Source organism: Ictalurus furcatus, chromosome 15 (genome assembly GCF_023375685.1).
Source record: "Ictalurus furcatus strain D&B chromosome 15, Billie_1.0, whole genome shotgun sequence".
Taxonomy (NCBI): Eukaryota; Metazoa; Chordata; class Actinopteri; order Siluriformes; family Ictaluridae; genus Ictalurus; species Ictalurus furcatus.
The window spans coordinates 25,090,173-25,108,863 of record NC_071269.1 but is presented as its reverse complement, the minus strand read 5'-3'; the positions used below and the strand labels follow the sequence as shown (position 1 = coordinate 25,108,863).

General features: G+C 39.3%; 1 protein-coding gene across 4 annotated transcripts; it reads right to left on the bottom strand.

Annotated features, from left to right (window-relative positions):
* Positions 1-1,468: 1,468 nt before the first annotated feature.
* LOC128619326 (tumor protein p53-inducible nuclear protein 2) lies at positions 1,469-17,628 on the bottom strand. Of its 4 annotated transcripts, XM_053643447.1 has the most exons (5): positions 17,232-17,627; positions 12,921-12,994; positions 11,025-11,391; positions 9,695-10,157; positions 1,469-6,365 (listed from the first exon to the last, which is right to left on the bottom strand). In XM_053643447.1, exons 3-5 carry the CDS (start codon positions 11,146-11,148, stop codon positions 6,113-6,115), a joined length of 840 nt encoding a protein of 279 aa, XP_053499422.1. In that variant the 5' UTR covers positions 11,149-11,391; positions 12,921-12,994; positions 17,232-17,627; the 3' UTR covers positions 1,469-6,112. The 4 variants fall into 4 exon arrangements, with proteins under 4 accessions (XP_053499422.1, XP_053499423.1, XP_053499421.1 ...); XM_053643448.1 differs by lacking the exon at positions 12,921-12,994 and having other exon boundaries at positions 1,469-6,362; positions 17,232-17,628; XM_053643446.1 differs by lacking the exon at positions 12,921-12,994 and having other exon boundaries at positions 17,232-17,626.
* Between the last annotated feature and the right edge of the window lie 1,063 nt (positions 17,629-18,691).

The following is an 18,691-nucleotide window of genomic DNA, read 5'->3' as shown; positions in this document are numbered from 1 at the left end:
GCTAACACGAAAATCACATTAGTAGCCTAATTTTATTGTACAAAATTGTTTTATGGGTTTAATGTACAATATATCTTTCCTGCAGGGAAGCCTTTTAAACCCGATAAGACAAATGACGTGTGTTTTAGCGAAAATAAAGAATAATATCCCGGAAAGCACCACCTGCCTGTCATTTAAGATATATACAGCATTAATTATAATATGCACATATGTAATAGGGACATTTTAAATAAAGAAACCAACACATACCCAGTAGATACCCTGTTTTAAACTCAAACATTCAATTAAAATAATTCTTTTTACATTTATATGGCCTAGCGCTTTAAACGATGGACATTAGTCCCAAATTAATTTGACAGAAATCCAGACACAGATTTAAATTTCTATCCCTAATTTGTCCCCATCCGAGCTCCAGATCATGGTGTGTCTCTTAACTGTAACTTTATATGCTGTCTAAAAAGAGCTGCAGAACAGGTTGTTTTCTTGCAGTTGACTCTTATTTCAGGTTCTCCAATGTCCAGGGTGGGGACATTGTCCTCCATCAAACATAGGCTTTTGTGTCCAACCTGCTGAGAAATCCAACTAAGTCTGACCAGCTTGGAAAACATAGGCCGAGCTGGTTACGCTGGTAGACTATCTGATAGGCTAACTGCAAACTAACTGGAAACTATTTCTGAATAATCTTACTAATACATCATAGGAACGTTGATGACCAAGCTGGATTTTACATCAGGGCAGGCATATATATCAAAGCTGTTAACAGGTCTGTCTTGCGAGTTTTTAAAGGATTGTTTGTATGGGGAAACAATTTAATTTAACCATTTACCAGACACTGGTTTAATATAATCAGTGGTGTCAATAGTATTGTAATGGTTAACCTTTGTACCTGAACATTCTGTAGATGCAGACTCCCTGGTTTATCCTCTTTTAACACATAAGTTTTCTTGGGTTGCCCAAATAAGCCCCAGTATTAGCCCATGTGCCAGTTTCTTCAGAACCCAGGCCTATCTGGTACCCAACAAGCCCTCTGTCAACCCCTGTGGGGACGCGTCTGACTTGCTGATCCGGTTTCAACCTGAATCACTTTCCTTCTTCCTCAGCACAAATACATTTCATTCAAACACAGCTTGAAAACATGGCCTAAAGTTTTCCACAATTTACCCAGGATAATATATGATGATAACTATGATAATATAGTTCCAATGTGATATTCTGCTAAGATCTTCATGTATTCAGCCAAACAATTTATTTTAAGTTGAGGCTGTGATTTAGGCATGCATTTTGCACAATGCTAAATTGGAGGCTTTCAGGAATTGTTAGCAACTTCAGTCTTTAGTTTAATTGGAAAAATTATAATATATATATATATATATACACACACACACACACACATTATATATATATATATATGTATATTATAATTATTATTGTATTTCTTGAACAAAAAAAAAATGAGACAAGATTCAGGTTTCATCCTGAGAGTTTTTTTATTTTGTCATTTTTTTCCAGTACCTGTATTTCTGAATGGATGCTGGAACCCCATCCTTGTATTTTGCATAGGTCTCTACTACTGCGTACGGACCAGTGCCCACACAGACAGGATAGAAAAGTCAGCTAATCACGAAAAAAAAAACAAAGAAAAAAAAAACATGCAGAATAGTGAAAGGCACGATCACCATAGATATCAGATACATTATTCCTTTTAATATATTCTATTTGTACTTTTTTTTTTTTAAAGGGGGTGTACGTTTCGTGGAGGATACCCCCCGTGAAGGTAAACCCCTACATTTGAAAAAGCTGCCATAGTTTCAGGGCGCAAGAACCAAACAGAAGAGTGCAGTCTTGCTGTTTGATGGTCCACCCCCTTAATTTTTCACAATATAATAAATCATGAACATGAACAGTGAATTAAACAACATTTGCATCTAATCATAAGGAAAAATACAAGCACATTTATATATCTATCTATCTATCTATATATTTTTAGTTCATTAATCAGTTTGTTTGTTTTGTAGTTTTTTTTTTTCCCATTTGTCTAGGTTCTCACATCACACCACACAGTCAAATAAACCCCAAGCTGCCCTGAGGTGTTACACACTGCTCCCTATAGCCATACACATTTCATTAATCATACGCACACACACACACACACACACACACACAGGAGAAAAAGAAATTACAATAATGAGAGACAACAGGAAAGAGAGAGAGAATGTGGTGGAGTGTCAAAACAAAATATAAAGCAAAATAAACAGTGATGGATGTTTATAGAGGGTGAGTGAGCTGTTACCTCCCATAAGGTTTAATTGCTGTGTATGATGTAGTATCACCTCTGTATGGACTGACACAGTAGGCGAGAAGCACCACATTGACTCAAGGTAACACACCCAGGTAGCAAACTGATGTTTACCCAATGTCTATTTTGAGGTGGTTATGTTGAGCCTCCCTACACTGTTGATCTAAATGTTGGCAAAGGTGAAATTTTCATAACACTGGTCTAGTATTGCCCTAATGTTGGTCCAATGTCGGCCAAAGCACACTTTTATAAGAACCTTGCCAACGTTGGGCCAACCCTGGCTAGGTGGATTTAAAGGTGGCTAAAAGTTGGCCCTGGTGGCCCAGCGTTGGTCCAATGGAGAAAATTATGTTAGGCCAATGTTTGCTCCAAGTGCTGACCCAGTGGAATGGCTGACATTTGCTCAACTTTAGCAAAGTCGAGTTAAAGGTGGGTGAAAGTCTGTCAACCCTGCCATCCAACATTGGGCCAATAAAATGGCCGACATTGGCAAAATGGATTTAAAGTTACCCGAAATTCTGTCAAACTTGGCGGCCCAACATTGGCCCAATAGACACAACTACTCTGAGCCAAGAGTGGCAAACAACATTGACCCAGCATCAGTTTGCTATCTGGGCAGGAAGTGCACTAGTTTGATGAGATATCCTAAAAGATCCACCTCTGACATTCATCCATCCATAATAAAAATGATGCATACAATCCATTTGGAAAGAAAGAAAAATAAAATATAAGGGAAAGAATATTTGAATATATTCATTTTTGTTAAGAGATTTTCTTTGTGTTACATCACGCTGACGATCTCAGCAGTCAAGGTTATGAATAAATAGCCCATTACATGCCGGTATAACATAGTAAATGATTCAGAAGATTTTCAGGCCTACCCTTATTTCCCAAAAATGATGATCACCAAAAAAACACCTTTGTCGGGGGGGGGGGGGGGTAGGGGGGGGTATGAGGAGGAGGGGTAGATTCAATTCTATGTATTCAACTTAGCTTTGTAAAGATGTTTTCAATAAACGGTGACATCATTCAGCTAAAACACACAAACACTGTACTGCAAAGAGCTGTGCATTATATGTACATATCATATGTGAATGTGAATAATTTAAAATAGTTTGTTTTCCCAACTCATGCACATCAACATCACCCTCTCATTCGGACTGATGCTTGAAATAAAACAAATAAAATCGCACAAAGCTAAAAACCTCAAAAATAAACTGTAAGAGAGTGCAAACATACATCCAAGTTGACTTTTACAAACAGTCAAACATGTTCAGCACCATAGTGAATCTAATCAGCATCGATGATACGCATGTAAGCCAGAGCATGACACAGAGGATTTCCATGGAGGAAAGTAACACTGAATGATGGAGAAGGATGGATTCTGCAAGTGAACACGCATGAGTGTTTACACATATATGAGTAGACCAATCACACTCTTAATGGATTAAATTAAAGGAATAGCATGCAAAAAAAAAATCAATAGTGTCAGACATTTGCTTTTAATGTAAGTAGTAATAAGTAATGAAGATCTATATCATATATCCACTGTAACGTAGCTCTAAACTGTGACGTTATGGGGCGGCCATCTTGGATAACTGGAATCGCTAGGTATCAGACTTGCGGTGGAAATGTGGTGGCTATATTGTTTTTATTTAAACCTCATTTCTTCCAATTTGGCCATTTTGCCTATTCCTGCCCCCTAGCTAGCCAGAGAGGGTGAAGGCTAGCATATGCTTCGTCCTAGATACGTGAAGCCACCACATCGCAGCTGAACACCTTCGGAGGAAAGTGCTATCTGCCCTCTTCTGTTATCTACATTAGAGAGCAAACATGTCTTGCCTAATCAACTATATGTGAGCAAACGCGAAGTATCCCATTTAGTCATGCTAGGTGGCCTTAGTAACGTTCATCAATGGTCACGCTTTGCTCACTGGGACGGATTTCTGAGAGTAAAATGAATAATTCAGTCTCATGTCATGGTGTAATATGTTCGGTGTCTACAAATATGATCACAGTGATTTTCTTTTAGCTAAGCGTTGGGTTTGGGTTTGAGTTGCAGGACTGACACTGAGAGGATGGATGGAGAGGAAGATCAAGGGTCTGAGGCACATTCACTTCAAAAGTGAATCATAAAAAGAACATGATCTAAACCTAATGCAGCAAAACACAATAAAGAGTCGCTTTCTATACCGTGTCTTAAAGGGGACTGCTTCGCCACCTAGAGGTGTAACAGGCTTGCAACAGTTGATTGTTTTCTCAAATCGATGTGGTTAAAATCTGAGTCTGGAGCTCATTCGCATCCCCTTTGTGACGCCAGATTTGAGTTTATCATCTTATTTGTTCCGTATCACCATGTCACCGGCCGGCTGTGGCTCAGATGGTAGAGCGGGTTGTCCATTAATCGTAGGGTTGGTGGTTCGTTTCCCAGCCCACATGTCTCCACATGCCGAAGTGTCCACGGGCAAGACGCTGAACCCCAAAGCTAGCACCTTGCATGGCAGCTCTGCAGCCATTGGTGTGTGAATGTGTGTGAATGGGTGAATGCGAAACAGTGGAAAGCTGCTAAGGTTAAAAAAGCACTATATAAGTGCAGACCATTTACCATTATAGGTGGCGATGCAATGCAATTCCTTTAACCCTTATCCTACACCTTCTATAATCTACCACACCCTGTAACCCACAGTAACCTCACACTGGCTCTGATAAGTGCTGGTCATGTGGCTTTACACTCCTCTTTCTAGGCTGGACATCCATTTAAGGTTTATTATCAATACGTGACCAGTAAGTATGCAAATAAATGGACAAAATGCCTGAAACCGGGTGAGATTTTATAACGATCCATTAAAAATAAATATATCTTCAGCTGTAGTTGCTAACTCAGCACCCAATATTCAACATTACATGCATTGTTAGCATGAACATGTCACAGTGCGTTCTGTTTCTTTACCTTAAATTGGCCCAAAATGTTCGAGGAGGCACCAAAGACCAAAAAGCACCAAAGCATTTTAAGGGAAAACCCAACCCACGATTTACTTAAGAAAAAAAAAAAAATCAACTCAAATCCAAAAAATTCTCAATCCATAGTAGTTTGGATTTTCCCTTTAAGGCGCTATGGTAATGCTGTGGGCTACGATACGTACTAATTTACATCCTCTTCAATTCTCCATCAACATCCAGCAATCTTTACTCTGTTTTATCCTCACGTCCACCTTCATTGACCTACTTTGCCATTCTGTGTGTTGTTAAAGCCCCTTTCTCCGTATCAGAAACGCAGCGCTGTCTGACGCGATGTTATAGTTTTGCAACACATTTTAGCCTCTACGGTATTTTCGTTCCCCCCCCCCCCCCATAGAAATCACAAAAGAAAATAAGAATGGAGAAAACTGGACTTTTCCAACACAAATGAAAGCAAATAAAGGATGAGATGTTAGCGTCAGACCCTTGTTTGGTTTCTTCCACATCGGTGTTCTCTGTCTGTGCTGCTACTTTTCTTGTTTTGAATCTTTGCTAGTTTTTGATATTAGCCGTTCCCACTTCCGTCTGCGTGTGAGGTTGCTGATTGTAAATGGCATCTTGGAGACATGAGCAAATGCTGCGACTATTTAAAACAGAGCCATGTGAATCGAATGCTAATTGGAAAAACAAGTGGCTCGTCTATAATGGATGGATTTTAAGCATTCCTGTTCGTGACTGGAATAACGTTAAAAGAGGGCTTTGGTGGAGGATGCTGAAGACATGGTACGGTAAGTGATGTGGGATGATGGAGGTTGGTGAACGTGATGATGATGATGGTGATGCCAGGATCCTGGTGGATCAGTGGCAGAAGTTGCGCTGGCACGGTTGGTGCAGGACAGAGTTGCGTGTGTGAGCCATGTGGCGTGGGATCTGCTGGCGGACGCGGTTTTGGCGCTGCATGCGACCGCGGCCCAGGTGACGACGCTCCATGCGGGCTTTGGCCCTCTGAACACGGCTCGCCTGAGTCACTTTGGCAAGAGGAACCACCTGACACGCTGATCCTCGCACCAACCGAGTGGGAACAGGGGCTGGGGTGGATTCAGACATCCTGCTGGGAACCCGAGAGACAGAGAGAGAGAGAGCGAGAGAGAGAGAGAGAGAGGAGAGAGAGAGAGAGGACGAGCAATACAGGAAAAAGAGAGAAAATAGTCAGAAATTAAAGAACACATGGCTGCCAGTAAATATGAACCGCCGCACTCTTTATAGCGTGTAAAGAGACAAAAGTCTCCACAACCAAGAACTGGTTTTATTTCATCACTCATCAAAATCTAAAGCTGTGAATTATAATTCCAGAATTACAGGAATTATAAACAAATAATGTTTACAACAAACTCGTCAATAACAACTGGTAAATCTTTCTTTCTTTCTTGCTCATTTGAGTGAATTTATTTATTTTGTTTGTTTAATTTCTTTCTTTTCCTACTTTCCTCCTCTGTTTTGTTCCTTTCATCTCGTCTGTATTTCTTTGTTTGTTTGTTTGTTTGTTCAATTTTCCTTCTCTCAATTTTTCAGTTTTTATTTTGATTTATCACATTCATTTGTTGGATTGTTTATTTTCTTTCTTTCTTTCTTTCTTTCTTTCTTTCCTTCCATCTACATCACTCTTTCTTTCTCACTCTCTTTCTTTCCATCTACATCATTCTTCCATGCGTTCTTTCATCCTTTAATCCTTCTTTCATCCTTTCTTTGATATTTTCTGTATTCATTTATTTATCTGTTTATTTGTTGGTTTATCTGTCTGTTTATTTGCTTGCTCAGGTGTTCTTTCTTTCATCTTTTCAGCATTATCTGAATTGATTTATTTCTATTTAATTGTTTGTTTATTCTCGTTCATTCTTTCTTTTTCTTCCTTCCTTGCCGGCTTATTTATTTTCCTTCTATTCATTCATTTTTGTCGTCAACATATTTGTCCATTTATCTTTCTATCTCTCGGTGAATGTCATTTGCACGTCTGCCCTGTTTCTGCCACTCTCCACCTTCTTGTGCATTGTCACTGTCTGTCTCTTTCTGTCCCTCACCTCTAGCTCTCATTTCCTGTTGACTTGCAGTCACACCTGTTTCTCATTACCTCTCATTATTTACACCCTCCTCTCTCTCTCTCCCTCTCTCTCCCTCTCTCTCTCCCCCTCTCCCCCTCTCCCTGTGTTTTTATCGTCTTCACCCTGGAGTATTGTGAAGATGATAAAACTGAAGACAATAAAACTGGTTTTGACCCCTGTCTGGTATTTCTTGTTTGTGAGATTTGGATTTCGCTGCTGTTTGTGTTTGTGGTCATGTGAACTCGTGCATTGCTGCATGCACGGAAAAATTCCCCATCAGCATCTCATTATTACAAGAAAACCATCTTTTTACTATAAAAATATTATTTTATTTAATTTCTTGTCTAATGGACTTATTATCAAAAAATAAATGAAGTAAAATGGATTCAGATCTGATACTGATGAAAATAAAAGCTGAAAACAAGAACAGTTCTTGATAGCGTTTTGAAGCAGATTGTTGGTTGTATATGGGAGGACGTTGAAGTGGATTGTATATTGGAGGATATTGAAGCGGATTGTATATTGGAGGACGTTGAAGTGGATTGTATATTGGAGGATATTGAAGCGGATTGTATATGGGAGGATATTGAAGCGGATTGTAAATGGGAGGATATTGAAGCGGATTGTATATTGGAGCATATTGAAGCGGATTGTATATTGGAGGACGTTGAAGCGGATTGTATATGGGAGGATATTGAAGTGGATTGTATATGGGAGGACGTTGAAGCGGATTGTATATGGGAGGATACTGAAGCGGATTATATATGGGAGGATATTGAAGCGGATTGTATATTGGAGGACGTTGAAGCGGATTGTATATGAGAGGATATTGAAGCGGATTGTATATGGGAGGATATTGAAGCGGATTGTATATTGGAGGACGTTGAAGCGGATTGTATATGAGAGGATATTGAAGTGGATTGTATATGGGAGGACGTTGAAGCGGATTGTATATGAGAGGATATTGAAGCGGATTGTATATGGGAGGATATTGAAGCGGATTGTATATTGGAGGACGTTGAAGCGGATTGTATATGGGAGGATATTGAAGCGGATTGTATATGAGAGGATATTGAAGCGGATTGTATATGGGAGGATATTGAAGCGGATTGTATATGGGAGGATATTGAAGCGGATTGTAAATGGGAGGATATTGAAGCGGATTGTATATTGGAGCATATTGAAGCGGATTGTATATTGGAGGACGTTGAAGCGGATTGTATATGGGAGGATATTGAAGCGGATTGTATATGGGAGGACGTTGAAGCGGATTGTATATGGGAGGATACTGAAGCGGATTATATATGGGAGGATATTGAAGCGGATTGTATATTGGAGGACGTTGAAGCGGATTGTATATGAGAGGATATTGAAGCGGATTGTATATGGGAGGATATTGAAGCGGATTGTATATTGGAGGACGTTGAAGCGGATTGTATATGAGAGGATATTGAAGCGGATTGTATATGGGAGGATATTGAAGCGGATTGTATATGAGAGGATATTGAAGCGGATTGTATATGGGAGGATATTGAAGCGGATTGTATATTGGAGGACGTTGAAGCGGATTGTATATGGGAGGATACTGAAGCGGATTGTATATGGGAGGACGTTGAAGCGGATTGTATATGGGAGGATATTGAAGCGGATTGTATATGGGAGGATGTTGAAGCGGATTGTATATGGGAGGATGTTGAAGCGGATTGTATATGGGAGGACGTTGAAGCGGATTGTATATGGGAGGACGTTGAAGAGGATTATATATGGGAGGACATTGAAGCGGATTGTAAATGGGAGGATATTGAAGCGGATTGTATATGAGAGGATATTGAAGCGGATTGTATATGGGAGGACGTTGAAGCGGATTGTATATGGGAGGATATTGAAGCGGATTGTATATTGGAGGACGTTGAAGCGGATTGTATATGGGAGGATATTGAAACGGATTGCATATGAGAGGATATTGAAGCGGACTGTATACTGGAGGACGTTGAAGCGGATTGTATATGGGAGGACATTGAAGCGGATTGTATATGGGAGGACATTGAAGCAGACTGTTTATGGGAGGACGTTGAAGCGGATTGTATATGGGAGGACGTTGAAGCGGATTGTATATGGGAGGACATTGAAGCAGACTGTTTATGGGAGGACGTTGAAGCGGATTGTATATGGGAGGACGTTGAAGCGGATTGTATATGGGAGGACATTGAAGCGGATTGTATATGGGAGGGCATTGAAGCGGATTGTATATGGGAGGAAGTTGAAGCGGATTGTATATGGGACAATGCTAAAGTGGATTGTATGTGGGAGGATATTGTTTTTGGATGACATTGAAGCTTACCTCACACTGTCGGCCATGTTGGCTGTACTCTCCTCCAGGTTGGACGAGGAGACGTAGACGGACATGCTAGGATGCTCGATGAGCAGGTCCTCCATGGGGCTGGCCTCAGCTGGCGCTCCCTCTACAGTGAAACAGGGTGGAGGAGTGATGAACCAGCTCTCATCCAACCCACAGGGGGCGGGGTCAGACAGCACATTCGCTCCACCTGACCCAAGCGGGGAGGGAGAGTCGAGGGAAAGAGGGGAATGAAGGGAACGAGACGAAGGAGGACACGCTGCCTGAGAGCGGCCTGCTCTAGTCCTGCGCCGTTTGCATGAGAAAGGGCTGGAGTCACTTGTACGAGAGGGTGGAGTGGCTATATCACATCCAGACTCCACCCTCTGACATTCACTATTTGGAAGAGACTGTGCTATCGATGGGACCTCCACCCCATCCTCACCCAACATGGTACAGTTTCTGTCACCTGATGGCGGGGGGGGGGGAGAGAGGTAGCGGGCAGGCAGGGGGCAGGATATAAAGTAAAAGGTGGAAAGGCAGAAGTACAGGCAGGGATAACAGTAAATAAAGCCATGCAGGTAGGGGTTGCCGTAAAATATCAACACACAAACGAACACACAGCAGTGGGAGGAACCGAGTCAAAATGGGGAGATAGGAAAAGGTTAAAAAAGAAAAGAAAAAGGAAAAGAAAAAAATAAAAGAAAAAAATAAAACAACATAAGACATAAAAATATTGTCATTAGTTTCTTGAACAATCTCTGTTATTGTTTCACAGTAATATCAGGCTAAAGGTTACACACTTCTTTCTTTCTGTCTTTCTATCTTTTCATACATCCATCATTTAGCTTTGTCTCTTTTCTGTCTCTTTTCTTTCTTTTATCTCTTTCTGTCCATCATGGTTTACTTTCCAACATCCATCCTGAGCAGCAGCCTCCTTTCTTTTAGGAGGCTTTGACTCTTTTCTGTGTTTTTTCTTTCTTTTACCTCTTTTTGTCAGTCTTTCTTTAATTTCATATACCTTTCCTTCCTTCCTTCCTTCCTTCCTTCCTTTCTCACTACTTACACATATCCTGCCTTGCAGACAGGGGACTGACTGAAGACTGTCATAACCAGACAATATGGCGGATCAGCCATGACATGATCTTGATCAACAGCCCACTGTGGACGTGTCCCAAACCAAACACTCTATTCACCATATCATTGGTGGAATGAAACAATGCACTAAATAGTAAATAGGCTGAGGTTTTGGACACACTATTAATTTTCTAGAACCATGGTACTGTTGGTTCCACAACCAATATTTAATGCTACTACCCATGATCCTCCTACTTACCGGATACGCTGACCAGAAGCCATCCCTCATCATCCACCTCAGTCACGCAGGGCTTGGGTCCATTGAGCTCGGCAGAGACGTCCTCCACCGCTCCGAACAGCAGGTTGCTAAGTCGCTGGAACATGGCCGACTTGGAGGTCAAAGGGCAGATTGTGGAGGTATCCTGAGGGAGAGCTGCCTTGGAATTTGTCTCGGAAAAGATCTACAGTTCGTAATGCTGATGGTCTTCTGTTGCAGGTTGTGAAGGACCAGCACGGTGTGTTTTAGGCGTCTTTTGCTTGTCAAGCCCTTGTTGGTGAAACGAACGTTGGAAGAGTTTATTAACTCTCGAAGTGCAAATTTATGGTCTTTCTATGACTGCAAAGGCCTGCAGGAGACAAAGGGGGGGGGGGGGGCAGGAGAAATAGGTTGCTTAGCATAGAAAGGAAATCATCTCACATAAATCACACTATATGAATTTCAATGTCATAGTAGTTCATCTCAAAATTAGCAATGCGTACCTGGTTCTTAAAACCTATCATAGAGTGCAATGCAAAGGACAAGTTATTTGCTTAAATGTTTTTAAATTCTCAGAAGATTTGATAGTGATTCTTACTTGTAGAATACACACACATAAAATCCTTATCTATACAAAGAACCTTCTTAAGGATCCCTACAGAACTCTTTTGCTAAGAGTGTATAATAGTTTTATATATATATATATATATATATATATATATATATATATATATATATATATCTCATTGGTTGTGAGATGTGATGAAGCAGAGTTACTGTCACCACCCCAAAGTTTTATGAGATTATTTCCCTTTAACAACACATCCATGAGTGTTTTTTCCTCTTATACCACAGCAATTTATTCATACAGATCTTATTCATTAAAGAATATCATGCTTTATGCATTCATAGCTACATGTAATTGACAAGTTACACCTTACCATGTACGTTTCTCACCTAGCGTACTTGTCTTCAGGTATCATATATACAAATGCTACCATATGAAAAGTACGCTAATATACTTCTTCTCAAATATTCTTAGACTTAATAGTGTATTCAACATAAACTGTGTAAAATTCATTAGTATGCTTTAGTAAATTCGGTGAAGTAAAAAATGGTCATGAATAAACTTGACACAGCATTAACATGGCGGACATAAGAACCGAAATGTCCAATGGGTGTAATGTTCAGGTACAAGACAAACGAATTAGCCCATGTTCGTCTGGCATTTGAGACGAGCCAGGAATGTTTTCCACATAACAGCTCATCTATTTTCTTTTGATGCTCTTTAATGGAGCTGAAAAATGATAAAACATGAAAACAAAACACCTTCCAGCTTTGAGTTTTATTGGATAGATTTTCTAGCTAATCTGGTTTCACGTGCCAGAGAAACATTATGCCTTAAAGGTTGTTGGTCTCATTTGATAATAATGATATATAATAATGATAATTTGAAATAAACAGGTGGAATTCGATCAAAAACTACATCAACCAAGACTTGTTCGGTGCCTCAGATTTGCTTCCTTAGATTTGTAATGTACCTAACGTTTAATTAAGTGAAGTTACGGTTATATTCAAGCATTATTACGCACAATGGCACCAATATGAATTTTGTGACTCTTGGGTGACTCTCATTCACTGTTCCTTGTCAATCATCAGCCTTTCCTGCCCTTTATTATGGGAGATATTTCCAATACTCTGTTTAAAATTATTAAATATTAACAACTGAAACAAAACAATCCGCTGCAAATAATCTGCAAATGGTTTGATCTCGTTTTGGCTGTTGTGACCAAAAAAAAAAAAAAAATAGTCCAGGTGCGAGGTGAATAGAGCAGGCGTTTTTTTTTCTATAATGTTCAATGAATATATGAAAAACAATTAATAAACCATCCAGGTTACCTGTGGAAAAAGAAACCAGACAGTCAGGAGACGTTTCCTGAGTGGAAGTGACTCAGATAGTCCAGGTGGTGGAGCTAAATCAAGCAAATTGAATAAACATTATAAATAATTTAGCAGGAAAGCACATAAACATGTCAGGTTCTGCACTCAGGCCCTTGAGGAACGCTTTTGGCCCTCAGCTGCTCAGTTACAAAAGCATCTACCAAATCAGTAGATGTAAATATTTTTCAAACCACACACAAATTCCAGCCTCGCCCTGCCAAATTTGCATCAGCACGTCAGTGCACTCGCTCGGTGTATGAGCCTTATCTCTCAACGTCTGACACCTGACGGGGCTTCGGATTTAAGTTAATTTAATCCGTGTATTTGAATTGATCAGGCTGTATTTAATAAGCTATGTTAAAATGTTTAGGAAATGAATGTGCAAAGGAAGCACGGACTTAAACTAAGCACATTTGCAAGACAAGAAGAGAGATAACACAGAGGGTGGAGAATGCTACTTCCTGATTACAGGCTAGAAGGACACATGAGGACGGAAATAATGGCTTCTGCGTGACAGCAATGAGTCATTTACACTAATGCAGCTGTACACACAAATCTAGAACCATTAATGGATCTTGGGTCAGAACCCATAAAGGTTCTGAAAAACTTTTGAAGAACCCTTAAAGGAACAATTTTGGCTAAGAGGAATAAAAACATCATGTTGTGCTGTTATAGGAAAATAATCAACATTGGAGTAGTGTGATGAAGCGACGTTACTGTTACCACCCCAAAGTGAATTATTTTCCTATAACAGCATGTCCCGAAGTGTTTTATTCCTCTTATATTGTAGCAAAATGCCAAAAATTACATTTGTCTATTTATTAAAGAATATCCTATTCTATCCTCTCTTGTTTTTTCCCTTGTACTTATTAAGACAAAAATAATAATAAACCACCTCTGCAGCTTATCATGTTACCGAGAAACCGCATAGAAGTATAAAGTCCTCTGTCCTGAAGATGTCGGAAAACTTACAGCTTTACCTCCGACTGTTACAAAGCGCTGACGCTGGAGACTCCTTCCATAAACGTTACGTAAACGCTTCCTCACAGAAAAATGCACCATATCGATACTTATACATGTTTTTAAACAGCTACGCTGCTGTTATAGAAAATTTATGGACACCGCAATTGTTAAAACAAAGCATGTCATAGATCTAATTAACTGACCACACCAAACCCAAAGCCCCGCCCCTAAAAATTCCACCTGGCTCATTTAGTGAAAAATGTCCATGTGTGGTTGGAATTGGTTTTGTTGGCTGTTCTTCGTTTTAATCTCTACGCAATCGCTCTCAATAGCTCACGCAGCATTTATACTCTAAACTACATCATTTTGCTTAAACCCTAAGTAGTGCACTTATGTAGTGAGCACTACATAATGAATCCGGCATGGCTCCCTGTTTCTATTTCCATACATGATAGATTCTAGTTTATTAGTTATTAGATCACTACACATGTAGAAACTGTTATATTACCTTACACAGTGCACTTACACAGAATGCTCCCTAATGGACAAAGAGTACACTACGTAGAATTTAACTATTATTTTGTACCCTACATAGTGCACTTATATGGCCAGGAGGGAGCTAAATCCAAAACGCCTCCCTGTTGGACAGTTTCTAGTTTATTAGTTACGATCTCAGTACACCTATTGTACTGGAAACTCTGTGCACAATACACTGTATATATTTATATGGAGTGAATTTCAACCCATTAGACATACAGTGTACTACATATGGTTGGAATTACCCTATGCCCATGGAAAACAAGGTGTGTAAATGTCTATATGAGTTCCAATTTACATGAACATGATATGAGCAGGGCAGAAGGAAAGATAATGTACTTTGCATGGCACTGTAGCAGCTAAAACCATACAGTGATAGCTTAGCTGTGCCACCCCTTGGCTAGCGACACCAAACTAGCCTAGTTATACAAGTTTTATATTTTACTGCTCTGGTAATCAAACACACAGCGACATCACCCGAGGCAAGTTTTATGATAAATCTGACTTTTTCTGATCATGTCACACATTGAGGCGCGCTAAAATTACTGAAAGAACTACGAGTTTCACTTTGTAGTGTATATTTGTAGGTTTGAGAGGTTTTGAAAATAACATGAAAGTAAAGAAATGGGTAATCTGATGACTTGCAGTACAGTACATTACATGCAGTAATCAGTAATGTAATCAGATAACAATTTTAAAAGTAGTAATAAGTCATCTGTTGTGGACTACTTTTTTTGAGTAATTTACTCAACATTGGTCCTCAGAGGGTCTATGCATGTTTTTTTTTTTTTGCTTCTTCTTCTTTTATTTATCTTCTTTTAAAGTTAAAAGTCCCTGACTGAAAAAAAAAGCTTGAAAACCCCATGCCCTTATCCTTTGTTCACTTTATATATGGGTTAGGAAGCTGAATCACAAATCATACCCTATTAGACATACAGTGCACTACACATGTTGTCCACAATATTTTCAACCCTAGGAATTAGGAAGCAAAATCCCAAATCCCTTTAAATAATAATAATAAAAAATATGGTGCACTACATGTGGTTGGAATTAATAAATCCACACCTTATATAACATGTACTTGTTTTATTTTGCTTTGACATCACGATAGCTGAGGTTTAACTGTATAGAAAAGAAAATCAAGCATTTATTAATGAAGGGTGAAAGGTTAGTTGGTATGTGAGAGAAAGTTTACTGATTTCATTTCCTAAAATAGTAATAAAACGGTTACATTTGGTATTTTTAAGACAAGATTACATAATGGTTATCGATCACAAAGGATTTTTTTGTACTATAGACAATACAAAAAAACCCCCAAATAATATATACAAATAATAAAAATAGAAATACATGCATGTGGAAAAATATTATGGCAATATTATGGCAAATTTATATCGAAAAAGAAGACACTCAGTCAGGAAGAATCTAAACATGTAATCAAAATACAAATGGAAAACATTATGATGCTGTTAATATGTTAACATTTTATTGTCTAAATTGTCGTTGTTGTTTTTTTGTTGGTGGTTTTGTAGTTCTGTAATCTTGTACTTTTTTTTTTTAAACTAATATTCTCTCCTGTGAATGTAAAGTCTATTTTTGTCCTTAAAATAAAGGCAATTTTCACCAGCAATACTGTATTACATCAATCCAAATAGCTTGGCACAGGCAGCCATTTGGGATTCAGCCAAAAGCGTCCGTGTGGGCGGGGCTTTGTGGGACGGCGCAAAGTGTTGACGTCATTGGCGCAGTTAGCTCCGCCTTCCGGAGGCTAGAGGACGGAAAAATACCCAGGACAAAAAGAGAGAGAGAGAGAGAGGGCGAGAAAAAGGGACGCTTTTTGTGACAAAAACTGTGCAAAACATTCATCACTTGGGATGATGAGAGGGGAAAAATCACTTTTTAGGTTGTAAAAGACGATTTTTATGGAGAGAGAGAGAGGGAAAATGACTGAAAGCGGAAAACACGTCCAGCGGCGACCCCAGTGTTTACATTTTTGGAGAAGAATAAACAGGATATAGAGGGATAGAAGAATAGAGGAATAGATCATTGAAACGATGTTTAAAATCAGAATGTTCCTATATGTACAGTCTGACATTGCTGGATTTTCTTTGAAGCTAAAAGGCTCAATAATAGCTCGGATAAACCGTATTACAGCTGACCTGTAATCCACAAACACACACACACACGTTCAAATTACACTAGCAGACAGGTCATACACCTCTACATACAGTTATATAGCTATATAAATAGATTCGTATGTGCGTGATAAGATCTCTCTGTGTGTCTGTGGCTATATATATATATATATATATATATATATATATATATATATATATATATATATATATATATATGTGTGTGTGTGTGTGTGTGTGTGTGTGTAGAGGTATTTATGTAGCTCATCACCCTGAAAAGAACAGAATGATCCTAAATATAAGATCTATCAAATCTTGAATCTGAGCTGGGGTTATATAGAAAAGGTGCACAAGGGTTATTATAAGGCGGTACAAGAACGCTATAAAAGGCATATCGATGCCTAATGATCGACAGCAGATGATGTATCCATGTATGGCAAAATATTTTAACACTTTATGGATCAACACACACGTTTTAAAGCCAAAAATGCTTCATTCTGATCTATGCATTTTCTACAGCCTAGACTACTGTATGAAGTCAGGATGTAATGAGGGGGAAAAAATATTCACAACAACAACAACAACAAGAATAAACAAAACAAACAAACAAAAAAAAAGGACAGAAACATCTTACCTGCCTTTGCTGAAGCACCGAAAAAACGTGTAAACGTGTGGACGAAACAGTAAGAAACACGACAAAAGCCTTAAAGCCCGGATTCAGGAGCGTTTCTATGAGGTAGTGTTAATGCACCAGGATTATATTCACATGAAAATAATAATAATAAGATTAATAGAAAGGCTTTCTTCTTAGAAGAAACTTTTAAACTACACGACAGCTAAATGTGCAGTCTTTATCCTTGTGTTCTTCTCTTGTTGTTGTTTTTTAATCCCGTTTTTGCTGCATTTATATATTTGTCTTGTTTTTGTCCTGGCTGTTATTGCTTCGCCCAGCTGATCCGCGGATCACAGCGTAGAAGCTCAGAACAGCTGATCGTGACGTAACGAAGCGCGAGGCCACGCCCACTGTCCCCGCCCACAACGTGTCCGTGAGCCAATCACGACGTTACACAAGGTTCCAACGAGGCTCGTGCACAATAACAGAGGAAACAGAGGAGACAGAGGAGACAGAGGAGGGGGTGGGGGGGGGGGGAGGGGAGGGGCGGGGCGCTCAGCAACCTGCCTCTGTTTACAGTGATGGTGTTGTGTTTAAAGTATGAATTTATACATGATATCAAGTTTTATCAGTATTATTATCAATAGTAGAAGTAGTATTAGTAGTGATATAAGTATAATTGTACGTATTCACTCACCAGCCACTTTAATAGGAACACCAGCTCATTCACTGAATGCAAATATCCAATTAGTTAATCAGCATCACAATGCATGCGGTTATGCAGTTAGGGGTCACTGAATGAAACATCAAAATGGGGGAAATAAAATCTCTGCGATTTTAAACGGAGCGTGGTTGTTTGTGCCAGATGAGCTGTTTTTTTTTCTTCTTTCTTTCAGAAACTGCTGCTCTCCTGGAATTTTCACACTCAACCCACAAGGCTCTAGAGATTACACGAAATGGTGCAGAAAACAAAAAACATCTAACTTGTGGGTGGAAACGCCTCGTCGATAAGAGAGGTCCGAGGAGAACAGCCAGACTGGTTTGGAAGGCTAACTCAAATAAGTAGAAATAAAAGTATAAATAACTCTTTACAACCATGGTGAGCAGAAAAGCATCTCAGAATATACGTGACACGGCAAATATCGAGGTGGATGAGCTACAACAGGAGAGCACGTCGGGTTCCACGTCTGTCAGCCGAGAACACGAACCTGAAGCTACTGTGGACACCAGACTCACTAAAAAGATTTGGGAAAAGAACAGGCGATAATTTCCCCCATCTTCAGCGGTCGTTGTATGAGCATAAGCATAAGCATACGACACACTAATAAAATAATGTGTGAATTAAACATGGATATAATTTATATACAATAATAATCCCACAAATAATAGTTACACACATACGTTACTGAATTAAAGTATGCTAACGGACACAAGAGAGTAATTTATTAGCGATGATAGATGTTTCCCCCCGCTGGTTTTCC